Source organism: Ceratocystis lukuohia, assembly GCF_044167205.1.
Source record: "Ceratocystis lukuohia strain C4212 chromosome Unknown Supercontig1_pilon, whole genome shotgun sequence".
Classification (NCBI taxonomy): domain Eukaryota; kingdom Fungi; phylum Ascomycota; class Sordariomycetes; order Microascales; family Ceratocystidaceae; genus Ceratocystis; species Ceratocystis lukuohia.
In genome coordinates, this window is record NW_027263520.1 from 4531501 (window position 1) to 4543525 (window position 12025).

Genomic DNA, 12025 nt, shown 5'->3' on the forward strand with positions numbered 1-12025 from the left:
CTTGTTAGCTCTCTCTCCTGGTGGAAGCCCCCTGTAATCGCAGCCGCAACCCCCACCATAACCTTGCCTTTAACCTAAGACTCCCCGCCAAAACGGCCCCCAAACCAAGCACAAAGGGCCTAGTACAGACAGACTGCTTTTGTCAGCTGCCGTCGGACAGCCGCCGCCAGCTGCGTCAGAGCCCCGCATCCTAGTCCAAGGTTCTCTCCATGGGCCTATGCAACATCGACGTCACAGACACTACAACATTGTGACGATACAGAAAAGCAAGATCAGGAAAATATAAAAACTTGAATAGGCAGTTCAAAACATGACGAAAGTGAACTAATATCACAAAAATCTTCTATTTTCTCATGTTTTCTTTCCTCTACCTTCTCTTCACCTCTCTCCCCCTCGCTCTCGCTCTCCCTCCTCCTCCTTCTCATCCAAACTCTCTATGCCTACCCACCCGACCGTGGCTGTGTAAGGCAAGGCCTACGTCTATGCCTACGCAAACTATCATCTAGTCGCCTCCCTCTCTTCACAACCAGGGCAAGAAACAAAATGCCAGGGTGCAAAAGAAAAGGGCAAATGAAAAAGCTTGGCTTGGGCCTTTTTCATCCTTCGCAGTAACCCTCGACTTTATACATTTCCTTTGCCTGTCTCTGGCCCTCCCTCCTCTCCCTCCTTCCCCCCTGGTCCTTTCCCGTCTGACATGTCTCGTAGTCTCTCTTAAATCCAAGCAGCTAAAAGCAAAAGAGTGCTTTGTCGTCGTAGTGCATCGTGACATTGTGTCTATATATGTGTGTGTGTGTGTGTGTGTGTGTGTGTGTGTGTGTGTCTGTGTGTGTATGCGTGTGTATGCGTGTGTGCATGTCTAGCAGTCTCCCTCCCTCGCTTACCCAATCACTGCCTTCATGCTCAATGTCTCCAGAAAATTGCCCAAGTCCTCCTTCTTAACCTCCACTACTGAATGCTCAAAGCTGTCCACTCGCACGCGTGCATTCGTCTCGGCAATCACCTCCTGAAATGCCGCTCCAAACTTATTCAACCCATACCCCCGCTCCTGCGATGCCTCCATATCATCCTCGTCCTCATCTTCGCTTTCCGACTCCGACTCCGACCCCTCTGACTCGGTATCAAGCTCCTCATCACCATCGCCATCAACACCGTCACCACCATTATCATCCTCTTGTCCACCCTGCTCCTTGGCCTTCTCTGCTTTTTTCTTCGCTGCCGCTTCTCGTCGCGCCGCCCGCTTTTCCTCACGCGCCTCGGCTTTAGCCAGTCTTTTGGCCTCTCGGGCAGCCGCTTTGCGCTCGCGCTGTTCCGCACGTTTCCGGGCCGCTTCGCGGTTAAGGAACGCCGTGTCAGGTCCTCCACCGCCACCCGTGCCCACAACTGTGTACACACCTCGTTTCTCGTCTAGGCTAGCCGCTACAAGTGGTGTGCCACGCCCGCTGTGCGAGAGCTTGCCTAGCTGGTCGCGCTCCTGCTCTGTCAAAGCCTCGCCAATCCAGAGTGCCAGTTTAGTGAGCGCGGCAGGATGTGTAAATAGCTCAACGTCTGCGCCGTCCTTGACTACACAGAGCCGAAAGGCGCGCAGATGCTTAATTTGTCTCTTGTTGATGAGGGATGTGCCAGTACGGTATATGGCTCGATGAAGATATTGTGCTGTGGAGAGGCCAGCTTTGAGGGCGTCGACGCTATAGCATGTTAGCAGTAGTCCATGAATGTCTTTTTGCTCACTTCCTCTTCCTGCTCTCTCCCCCTCCCCCCCTCATCCTGCTCCTTTCCAAAAGATGGCAAATCGCCACTTACTCTTCAAGTGCATCATACGCCTGCCAAAACCGCGTGATCCATTCGTCTGTGCGCGCCTGGCCATCCACGTCCTCATCGGCGTGCGAAGACCCATAGTACGGCTGTTTATCTTGCCTTTCACGATCCTTGCCAATTTCCAGCAATGCGCCCAGGATAACCACCACATCTTGTGCACTTAGAGTGGCCTTCCAGCCCCAGCTGCGCACAAAGCCCCAGCCGTCCTTGGCACCAGCACGGTCCTTGCCATCCGTCTCAAGTGACGGCACCATCTCCTCTAAATTGTACAGTGCCGCATACTTTAGTAGCTTCTGTCGTAGATCCCTTTTGAGTGTCATGTCCATGTGCACGTAGCTTTGCTTGCATTGTACCAGACTCACGCCCATTTTGGCTAGCAACTTGTGCAGTCTCTTAATTCCCGACTCACTCCACGTACGCAGTCGCGAGAATAGGTATGGAGAGTGTAGCATGCTATCGTACAAGCTCCAGTGGCGGATGAGCAGAAACTTGGGCTCGGGTGAGAGGCGAATGCCGTTGTCTTCAGGGCTACGTGCCGTCGTAGGGATAATACCTTTTTCTTCAGGCGATGCCACGCCCGACACGTCAGGGGGGTTGAGACGCCGGACCTCATCACGTAAAACTTGTCGGATACGTGCACCGCGCACACCAAGCCACCCTGAGACTACGCTGTCTTTTCCACGAACCGGGGCCGCCAGACCCGCAGACGATCGGCCGTACATTTCCATTGACGAGACCCCAACAATGCAGAACCACAACAAGTCATTGTCTTCACGGCCCATTTCGGAGGCAAGTGCATACATTGTTGACGTAATAGGGTCTGAGAATGAAGATCCCATGCTGTAGTATTTACGGATTACTGCCTCTTTCTCGTCGCGCATGCGCACCAGTCGCCGTTTCAGTGCTCGGGCTGACGGGCCTTTCTGTGGTTGCGCACCACTTGGCATGGTAAATGGGTCACTGCCGGGGATCGTAAGACTCTGGGAGCTTCTAGCAACCATGAGACCACGGCCAGTCGGTTTTTCGAGAATTGGGATGGGAGTCGAGGAATTACTTCGCCGTCGCTGTCGTGGGCGGTCGTCATCGTCGCTATCGTCGTCATCGTCAAAGTGCACATCAGAGCTCTTGCGCTTTTGTCCTGCATGGGCAGACTCCATAACCTCATCATCGCTGTCGTCATCGTCTGAATTACCTAGATCCTGATCATCGATTTCAGGCATATTGACCAGAGCCGTGTATGCCTCCTGTTCGCTAGAGAGCAAATCATCGATATCGCCATCATCAAATGCAATGATTCCGCCGGTTCCAGGGCGGTATGAATGGCTGATCTTACCAGCGTCGACCCCGGGCGGTGGTTGTTGCATGGCTTGTCCCGGGTCTGACGAGGAGGCTTCAGATGGATAGCCACCGAAGATATTAGACAGATTCCACGGCCGGTGCGAGTCAAGTAGCCAGACCTCAACTCCACTATAGGAAGCCGTGTCATCTTCGGGCTCCAACCCCAGAACGGAGCCCATATCGGCCATGCCACCGACACCTAAACAAACCACCACACCACCACTACCGCCCCGCGACTGCATCATGGGCGCCACAAGATCCTGTCCAGCCTTTTCAAGGTCGGCATAGCCCGCAATGGGCTGAATTTTGTGCTGGATGTAGTCATGCTTGAGCATGCGTGTCAATATGCGACAGGCACAAAGGGCATCAGGCTCGAGGGCTACGAGAATGAGGACGGGTGGAGAGAGCGGATGTCGAGATCTTTGCAGGTGAACGTAGAGTTTTGAGAGGAGTGATCGGGGGAGATACATGATGAGCAACGAGCGGACGAGGCACCGAGCATGTGATGTATTTGTGTCTATGAGTGTACGTGGGCGTGGGTGTTGGATCGAGGGGAGATGTCTTGCTTGCCGCCTTGCCGTGTATTACTAGAGGTCGTATAAAACGCAAAGAGGGTTATTAAATAGGATGTAATTTCAACAGGGAGCAAAGTTTACTGCATCCAGAAAATAGAGAGTGCAATTATAGGAAAGAAAAAAAAGATTGTCACTGCCAGCACAGGCACCTCAAGACAATTTTCACGAAGTTCGAGGTGAGGGGAAACAAGGAGGAAGTAAAGAAGAAATACAGCGGTGTGCATGCTAGCCTTTAGGTGTTCAAGTCTCGCAAAAATCCCTATAGAGCTTCTATGCAGCTATCCTACAAGCCTACAAAGCTTGTATCTAGATTCTATATTTCAGGCTCCTACAGTGGTCTATCGCCGCAGTGGAGCCCTAAAAGCTACGAAATTCAAGCTCTATTTTTCTATCTAGCCAGAAGGATTAAGATTCCAAGGCAATTAACTCAGTCAACATGGCGTGTCGCGACTCGCAGTCGCGGTTTTTCTACTCCTCCCTATCCAAACGCGTTTGCACAACAGCAAAACGCGTTGAGTCGCGACTTTTAAGTGGGGTGTCACTATGGCCTTTTTTGGAATGTTCTCCCAAGCCAGTCGTCCACCCAATGCCAGTGGTGTTGTTTCACGTGATTTAGGGTCTGGGTTTATCTAGGGAGAGCACAAGAGCACAAAGTTTCTGCAGCGGAATGAACGCACTTCCCGAAATCCGCAAAACTTTACGTGGTTGACTTTGATCCTTAAAAAACAGACTATGTTTGTTCTATGTTTAGATAAAAATAAGCTTACCTTGAACCCTATCCCTATATCAGTAAGCACAACCCTAACATGACTTATACGAGCGTTGTGTTCGGACTTCCCCACCGGGTGATTTCACATGCCAATGTTAGATCCAAGACCTCTTGATAAAATTTCCTTATAACGGAGCGCTGTTAATGTGCCATTGTCCTGACTGGGGCCTGGAATCTGACCGCTAGTCAGAATGTGATTGAGTCTCAGTTATTTGTTGTTCTGTTGCCTGTTTCTAGGGACGAGAGCCCTCCCCTTCATGTCTCGTTGTTCCTCTTCCTTCTCGTCTTCTTCATGACTCTATGTCCTGGCTCTAGTGTCTCTGGCTGTCTGTCTATCTACCTATCTACATGGCCTTCGACCAGGATGTTTGTTGTATCGTTCTAGACACAGAAAATTCTTCTTGCTGCTTTTAAAGCCAACCACAGAGGCACAAGCATAGCCTTTTATGGACTTGTCTTATGCGTAGTTTGCCTTGGAAGTTGAATATAGCCTTCGTCCCAATTTTGTCTGCGCTGTGACGCTGCTTCTTAGTGACGTAGTCATCACCTACATCGGCCCCATCGGCTCCCGACCTTTCCATACGGCTTGATATATCGACCCTAGACATAATCTTGCAGATAACAGCCACAGGACAAAGGAGTCTGTTTCTGCCTAGAAGGCGATAACTAAACACTAACTAAAGGTTTACCAAGTGGCCATCCCATGTGATGTGTACAGCAAAGTACCCGCTCTTGTACATCCCAAGGTCACAGTCAAGATACCACTATACTACGAACCATTGGGGCTGGCCCTTCGTCTCGTACACTCGTACTTTCGTACCCCCGTACAACAATCATTTATGGGAGCGTCGAAAGTCTAGGGAAAAGCCTATTTGCAGCAAAGGGATCAATAGGACCTCCGAGGGGAAGGGCAAAGCAGGTTGCCGTTAGATAATCTGGAAGAAAAGAAAATGCTAAAAAAAACTCTGATGAAGCCTCCTTGACGTATGATGCTGGCTCAGCCCGGCCCTACCCTATCCTCCCTTTTCTATAGTAGCTGACTCCTATGTTGCCCTGTATTTGTTGGGCCGGGTGGCTCAGGTTACTCTTAGAGACCATGCCCTCGAGTCTGGGCGATGATTGACTTGGCTTAATTGCTTGGCTGCCCATGTCATGCTTGCGGTCAGATTGTCTCCCAGCTAGTGTCTTGTATGTCTTGGCCAGGGCCTGGTCCGGACCCGGCTGCTGATATATGTTCAACACTATGCGCCCTTCCATTAACATTGGCTCCTCTTCTCTCCTCGATTTCTACTCCTGACTTCTCCCTCAACCTCTCCTTTCTGCAGTGGGCTGCATACATTGCTGAAGTCCTAGTAATTGCGTATCATTGCCACTCCCATTATTACTATCAGCTAAGCTCCCTGTCTGGTAAATCCGGCAGAATTCCCCTTGACCTTCTCCTATTTGCCATTATCTAGACCTCTCTTGCCCGCAATGACTTCCCACAACATCCCGCCTTCCAGCCTGCGGGATTCTTCGGCCTCGCTACCAACAAGCGACTACATGTCCGGCCCCAGCGATTCTCTGCCTCAAGAACTTCCTATCTCTAGAGTCATACAGTCACAGGACCCTAAAAACAGTTCTACCAGTGTTTCAACCCACGATCATAGCATCAGTGGCCGAACCATGTCCAGCATGCCCGAGCGTTATTCGACAGCACCCACCATTGCAGTCAGCTTCGTTAGTCAAGACGATGCATCGAAAGACGTGCCTCACATCCCATCACACTACAAAGACACTGGAAGCTCCATTTCATTGCCTCACCATCGCTCTAAAGATGTCGGCTTGCCAGCGAGTCCATTGGGCTCGACGGATGCGTCCGAACCGCCGCCTGCGACTGACCCTGTACCTCCAGCAGATGCTCCAGGAGCACAAGCCCAGACGTTTAATCCCAAATCATTGCGTTTCTGGCTCATTATTGTGTCCAACTTTGTGGCCATCTTTCTGGTCGCACTAGACCGCACAATTCTGACTACGGCAATTCCCAAAATGACAGATGCGTTCCGTACGCAGAGCGATATTGGATGGTATGGCTCGGCGTACATGTTGACATCAGCGGCCTCGCAACTACTGTTTGGTCGCATATACAAGTTTTATAATATCAAGTGGTAAGTGTCCATCAACGTCTGTAGCATACGAATATGTCAGCCCCCCCCCCCCCCCCACACACACACTCTCTCTCTACATAATCATGGTCGCGCGTGGTGTCCACTTCTAATGCGTCGCGTGGTAGGACATATCTCTTCACTATTATAATTTTTGAGGCCGGGTCTATCATTTGTGCCGCTGCCCCGACTTCAGTCACTTTTATTATTGGGCGTGCTGTGGCTGGTGTCGGTTCAGCTGGTATCTTTTCAGGATCTATGATGATCATGATTCCCATGGTCCCGTTGCCTCGCCGGCCTTTGTTTCAGGCTGCATTTGGTATGGTGTTTGGCATATCATCTGTGGTTGGACCATTGGTTGGAGGAGGCTTTACCCAAGCCATCAGCTGGAGGTAGGTATCTCCACACGCCTATAAGCTCTCACTTTGTAATGTATGTCTGCTAACTCACCTTTAGATGGTGCTTCTGGATTAACTTGCCTGTTGGCGGTATTGCCTTTATTCTCCTCCTGTTTCTCCTTCAGAACCACCACACTGATCACCCACCTGTGCCTCTCTGGCAGCACATCATGCGACTCGACCCCATTGGTACGCTATTCTTCATCCCGTCTATTGTCTCACTGTTGCTTGCGTTGCAATGGGGCGGCTCCCAGTATGAATGGGATAGTTGGCGCATTATCCTTCTGTTTTCCGTGTTCGCCGTGGCATTTATCGCCTTTGGAGTTGTGCAGATTGTCATGCCCAAGACCGCAACAGTCCCACGTCACGTAATTTGCCAGCGATCTATGTTGGCCGGTGCATTTTTCATGCTCTTTCTCTCGGGTGCTATGATGATGGCTATTTACTACGTGCCCCTGTGGTGTAAGTCCTCTTCTCCTATTCCATTCCCACTTATATCCTAGCGTTTTCTGGACTTGTGCTAACCCCAGTTCCAGTTCAAACTGTCAAACATGTCAGTCCCGTCAACTCCGGAGTCTACACCATTCCGCTTATGCTCTCCATGATCATATCTAGCGTCATTTCTGGCATTGGAATCCAAAAATTTGGTTATTATGTCCCCTCTATGATCCTTTGTCCTATTATCATGGCCATCGGCGAGGGTTTTCTAAGCACGCTCAATCCCAATACATCCAGCTCAAAATGGATCGCCTTCCAGTTTCTCGCCGGATTTGGCCTCGGGTTTGGAATGCAGACTGTCAACCTTGCTGTGCAGACTGTCATGCCTAAGGAAGATGTATCGACGGGTATCGCCATAAGTTTCTTCTCACAGCAGCTCGGTGCTGCAATTTTTGTGTCTGTTGGTCAGTCTATCCTCAGCAACCTGCTTCGGAAACGGCTTCGCGGAATCCCCGGCATTGGAGATCGCGTCATTATCTCCGAGGGTGCCACACATCTACGTGATCTTGTGCCACCACAGTTTCAGAGCCGGGTTGCCGAGGCGTACAACCACGCCTGTACGCGCATCTTTTTTGCTGGTGCCATGCTGTGCTGTGGAACGCTAATCAGCGCGTTATTCATGCAGTGGAAAAGCGTTAAAACAGCCAACCCTGATGCACCTACAGGCCAGGCCGGCCAGAACGAAAAGCCTGAGTCGAGGGAAGTAACAGGAGCAGCTGTGTAATGTGTAATATCGAAGGATTCGGTTGGAGCCCCTTGGGTAATTTCTTGTGTATACTTGCCTTCTCAAACTGACTATAGCTTAAGTAGTAATTATAATGTAATTCGCATGGTATGATGTGCAAGAAACTAGAGAATCAAAAGTAACGATAATGTGTGGTTAGTCCTGGGGTAGCACAAAGATTTTCTGTTACACACATACAGATAGAATCAGAGTCTAGGGTTAATGCTTGCTTTTTTCGGTCAGCTCACCGAAATGCATGATGTACAGGGTACTTGCAATTACACTATAGCAATAGGCTATTTGCAGGTATCCTGTGTCTTAGTGGGGAAAATATTTTTTTTGCCTTCACCTTGAATAAATAACTGGCAAACTCACCGATCTCAAGACAGCGTGATAAGCAAACAACTAAGCAACAAAGCGACCCATCTCTCCGTTCTCCTTATTATACTTCGTCTATAGTGTCTGACATAGACACGCATACACCACAATCATGGGTAAGAAGAGAAGCCACGAAGCCTCCTCTAAAGATGAGCCTATTGCCTCTCACGATACCAAGATGAAAGATAACGATGAGAGCTCAGATGATGAGGTATGTAAAGTTCATAGTATACCTTAGGCTGCCAATGATTATTAACTCTACCTACACAGGACTTCGACATCGTCAACGTCGACTTTGAATGGTTCAACTTTGACTCGGAGATCGACTACCACGGCACCAAGAGTTTGCTTAGACAACTTTTTGATGTTGACGCCGTTCTACAAGATATTTCCGGTCTAGCCGACCTAATTCTTACGCAAAACACTATCGGCTCAACTGTCAAGGTCGACGGCAAGAGCGCAGACCCATACGCCATGATGACGGCACTTAACGCACATGAGCACGCTGCGAAAGCCCCCATGGCTAGCCTGGTGACTTACCTGAGCGAAAAAGCCGGCACCAATGCAGCCCTAGCGCCTGTCGTCTCGCTGCTTAGCCCTACATCGGGTGCGCAAGTGGCAATAGTCTTTTCTGAGAGACTGGTTAACATGCCGGCTGAGATTGCACCGCCTATGTACTCAATGCTGATCGATGAGGTAGAAGCAGCCGTGGAGGATGGTGAGCCATATAAGTTCACGCACTATCTCGTCGTTAGCAAGGTATACAGCGAAGTAGAGTCGACGCTGGTGGAAGCAGAGCGCAAGAAGAAGAAGGCTAAGGAGGATACGGGTGCCTTTTTCTTCTTCCATCCCGAGGACGAGGTGCTGCAGAAGCACGCTTTAGCGCATGGAAGCTTCAATTTTACCAAGGAGGAGGATTCTGTGGCCGATAGTAAACGGGCCTTCCAAGAGATGGGCATCAAGACGAGAGGCCACATGATTCTTATCGAGGCGGCCAAGTTTCCGGGGGCGGTACAAGCGGCAGAGGCGTATGTCAAGTCGCAGTAAGCAGGGTGGGAGGGGGAAAAGAGACAGACAAAATGTATCATGACGCGGGGGAAGGACCGTTTTGATGGATGATGGTTTTTTCTGTATGGTGCCTAAAATACGACAAATGTTCTACAATGGCAGAAATGAAACAAAATATAACGCAAAATGATGAACAGCAAATCAACCTAGCTCCAGTAAGCAAGGAAAAGTAGACAGCTCTCCTGCTCCCTTTATGCACCCCCTTTCCTCTACTCTCTACACCTGATCATCGCCTTCCAAACGCTGCATCAAGTACTCAACCTCGACATCCTTGGTCAGCGGGATCACAAAATCACTGTACATGGACACAACAGCATCGACGTTGATCTTAGTCTGACTCTCCTGCTTGGATGGGTCAGTCCCGTAGGTCAATGCCTTGAGCCGGAGTCTCTCCAGCACTTGCTTCTCGACGGCAGCATTAGTGATGGCAGCACCAATTCCCTCCCGATCGCCAGCTTTGATCAAAGCAGTAAAGCGCGCACGCTCAGAGCGGAACTTGCTCTCCGCAACAAACTTTCCAAAGTGTATACGACGTGATAAAGCTTGCAGACAAGCAATATCACAGGTAGCTGATGAGCCGTAGTGTTCCTGGCTAGCACCACGGTCCTCGCGGTCAAAACTAGGGCACACCTTAGGCAGGAACTTTTGGGCATAAAAGACACGGATCCTATCATTGACATTGACGTTGTTGGGATGCAGTATACGCGGGTAATTAAGCGGCTTGAGAATCGGTGGCGACAGCGCATCAGGGAAGAAGGGGTATTCATCTGGCGATTCGTAGCGGCGGATAAGCGACTGCAGACGTTCTTGTTCACACAGATACCAATCCATAAAACTCAAGTCGGAGTTGGGGATTTCCACAGCACCGGGTATGTAAATGTTAGGATTGAGGGCAAACTGCACGCGCTCAATCAGGTGGAAGGTGATGGTGTCTTCAAGACGACTAGAGGAGGTGTCAGTAGAGGAGGGGGTAGAAAGACTGCAGAAGGAACCTGCTTACATCAATTGGAAGCGAATCTGGTCTAGGTTCAGAGCTTTTTCGGCATCCGAAAGGTCCATTAGGGAATCCATGTCGATGATATCGGCATGGGATGCGGTTGCTAAAGGCCCGAGATCGAGGGACATGAATAGGGTTGCACCTGATGGCAAGGGGTTGTGATAGGTCTGGCCTAGATGTAAGCAAGAAGGCGAGACACAGTAGAGGGTGAGTATAGCGAGAGTATGTCTGTATACGTATGCGTTCAAGGGTAAAAGTAAAAAAAAAGAAGCTGACAAGTGAGAGAGAATGGACAAAAAGAAAGACTGGAGGGCGGAGATATGATGCTATAAGCATGCAGAAGAGACACGTTTGAGTCACGGCGATTGGAAAAGTCGCTTAGGCACCGGTTCTTGTCAGTGCCTTAGGGCTTTCAGCTAGAGGAGTATAGGAAAACTTAGGCTGCTGCAGGGCGGCTAATATCATAGATAGGGCATCCTAGCCAAGCTAGTAGCCTGTTCAGGCCCCCCTGCTCCCACCACAGTGCGTCCTGTAACAAGTCGCATCTGTGTCTGTCCCTTAATGTAAGCCTGTATTGTATAGTGTAAATCTGCAATATAGTAGGCTAAGGGCTGTAAGCACAACAGTGAGTGGAGGGGCAAAGTTCGGTACGTACAGAAAAAAGTAGCATAAAAGGCAAGGCGGGGAGGATCCGAGCCACTATAAAGTCGCGGTCTGTGATTGGCCAGCCTTGTCTGCAAGCTTTAAAGCTCAACTAAGATTGCTGCTCGTCCTTCGTAGCCGTTTGGTGTTCAAACACGACCTCAGCCTTCCCTTGATTAATGTCGATTTATGGCGCACAACACACATAAGCTGGGCCTATTAATTTGTTTACCAAGTCTAATTTTTGGCGATTTTTTTCCCGACTTTTTGTGCTTCTATGTCACGCCTGACATACGTCATAATAAGAGGCGAGGCTGGCTATCTTGACTACAAGCAGCAAAAGCTTATCGCAGACAGAACAGGCACAGACCAGCCAACAGTTCGACGACAACACTGCCTATGATTTTCTACTTGGTCAACCCAAAAAGAAGGGAACCATTCTTTGTTCCTGTTTCAATTTCTCTCTTATATTAACCAATTCTTGCTATTCTTAGCTGCTGTTTGTCTTTGCTCTCCCCCTCCCCACAGTTTCCTGCACATAGTTTGATACCTTTTCTCTTTAAGGCTTCTTTTCGTCCCTCTCTTCCCGCTCTTTTTCCCCTCTCAATTTTCCTTCGCTTTCGGTGCCAAATCTCGCTTCTTGGATTTTGTGAGCCTGAACTTGAGCTTGAAGCTCGTG

At 49.7% G+C, this 12025-nt stretch overlaps 4 protein-coding genes across 4 annotated transcripts; 2 read left to right on the top strand and 2 right to left on the bottom strand.

The window, feature by feature from the left end:
• Positions 1-725: 725 nt before the first annotated feature.
• On the bottom strand, positions 726-3623 carry HOO65_011122 (CDC45-like protein; the record flags this gene model as incomplete). The annotated part of the gene is made up of 3 exons (XM_071005403.1): positions 726-774; positions 882-1685; positions 1801-3623. 3 exons carry the CDS (start codon positions 3621-3623, stop codon positions 726-728), a joined length of 2676 nt encoding a protein of 891 aa, XP_070862944.1.
• Positions 3624-5970: 2347 nt separating this feature from the next.
• On the top strand, positions 5971-8261 carry HOO65_011123 (major facilitator superfamily transporter; the record flags this gene model as incomplete). The annotated part of the gene is made up of 4 exons (XM_071005520.1): positions 5971-6644; positions 6770-7033; positions 7098-7501; positions 7576-8261. The coding sequence occupies 4 exons, from the start codon at positions 5971-5973 to the stop codon at positions 8259-8261; spliced, it is 2028 nt and encodes a 675-aa protein (XP_070862945.1).
• A 490-nt stretch (positions 8262-8751) lies between these two features.
• HOO65_011124 (Protein BCP1) lies at positions 8752-9686 on the top strand (the record flags this gene model as incomplete). The annotated part of the gene is made up of 2 exons (XM_071006060.1): positions 8752-8850; positions 8910-9686. The coding sequence occupies 2 exons, from the start codon at positions 8752-8754 to the stop codon at positions 9684-9686; spliced, it is 876 nt and encodes a 291-aa protein (XP_070862946.1).
• Positions 9687-9923: 237 nt separating this feature from the next.
• On the bottom strand, positions 9924-10778 carry HOO65_011125 (Chorismate mutase; the record flags this gene model as incomplete). Its single annotated transcript, XM_071006095.1, has 2 exons — positions 9924-10650; positions 10708-10778. The coding sequence occupies 2 exons, from the start codon at positions 10776-10778 to the stop codon at positions 9924-9926; spliced, it is 798 nt and encodes a 265-aa protein (XP_070862947.1).
• Positions 10779-12025: the final 1247 nt, after the last annotated feature.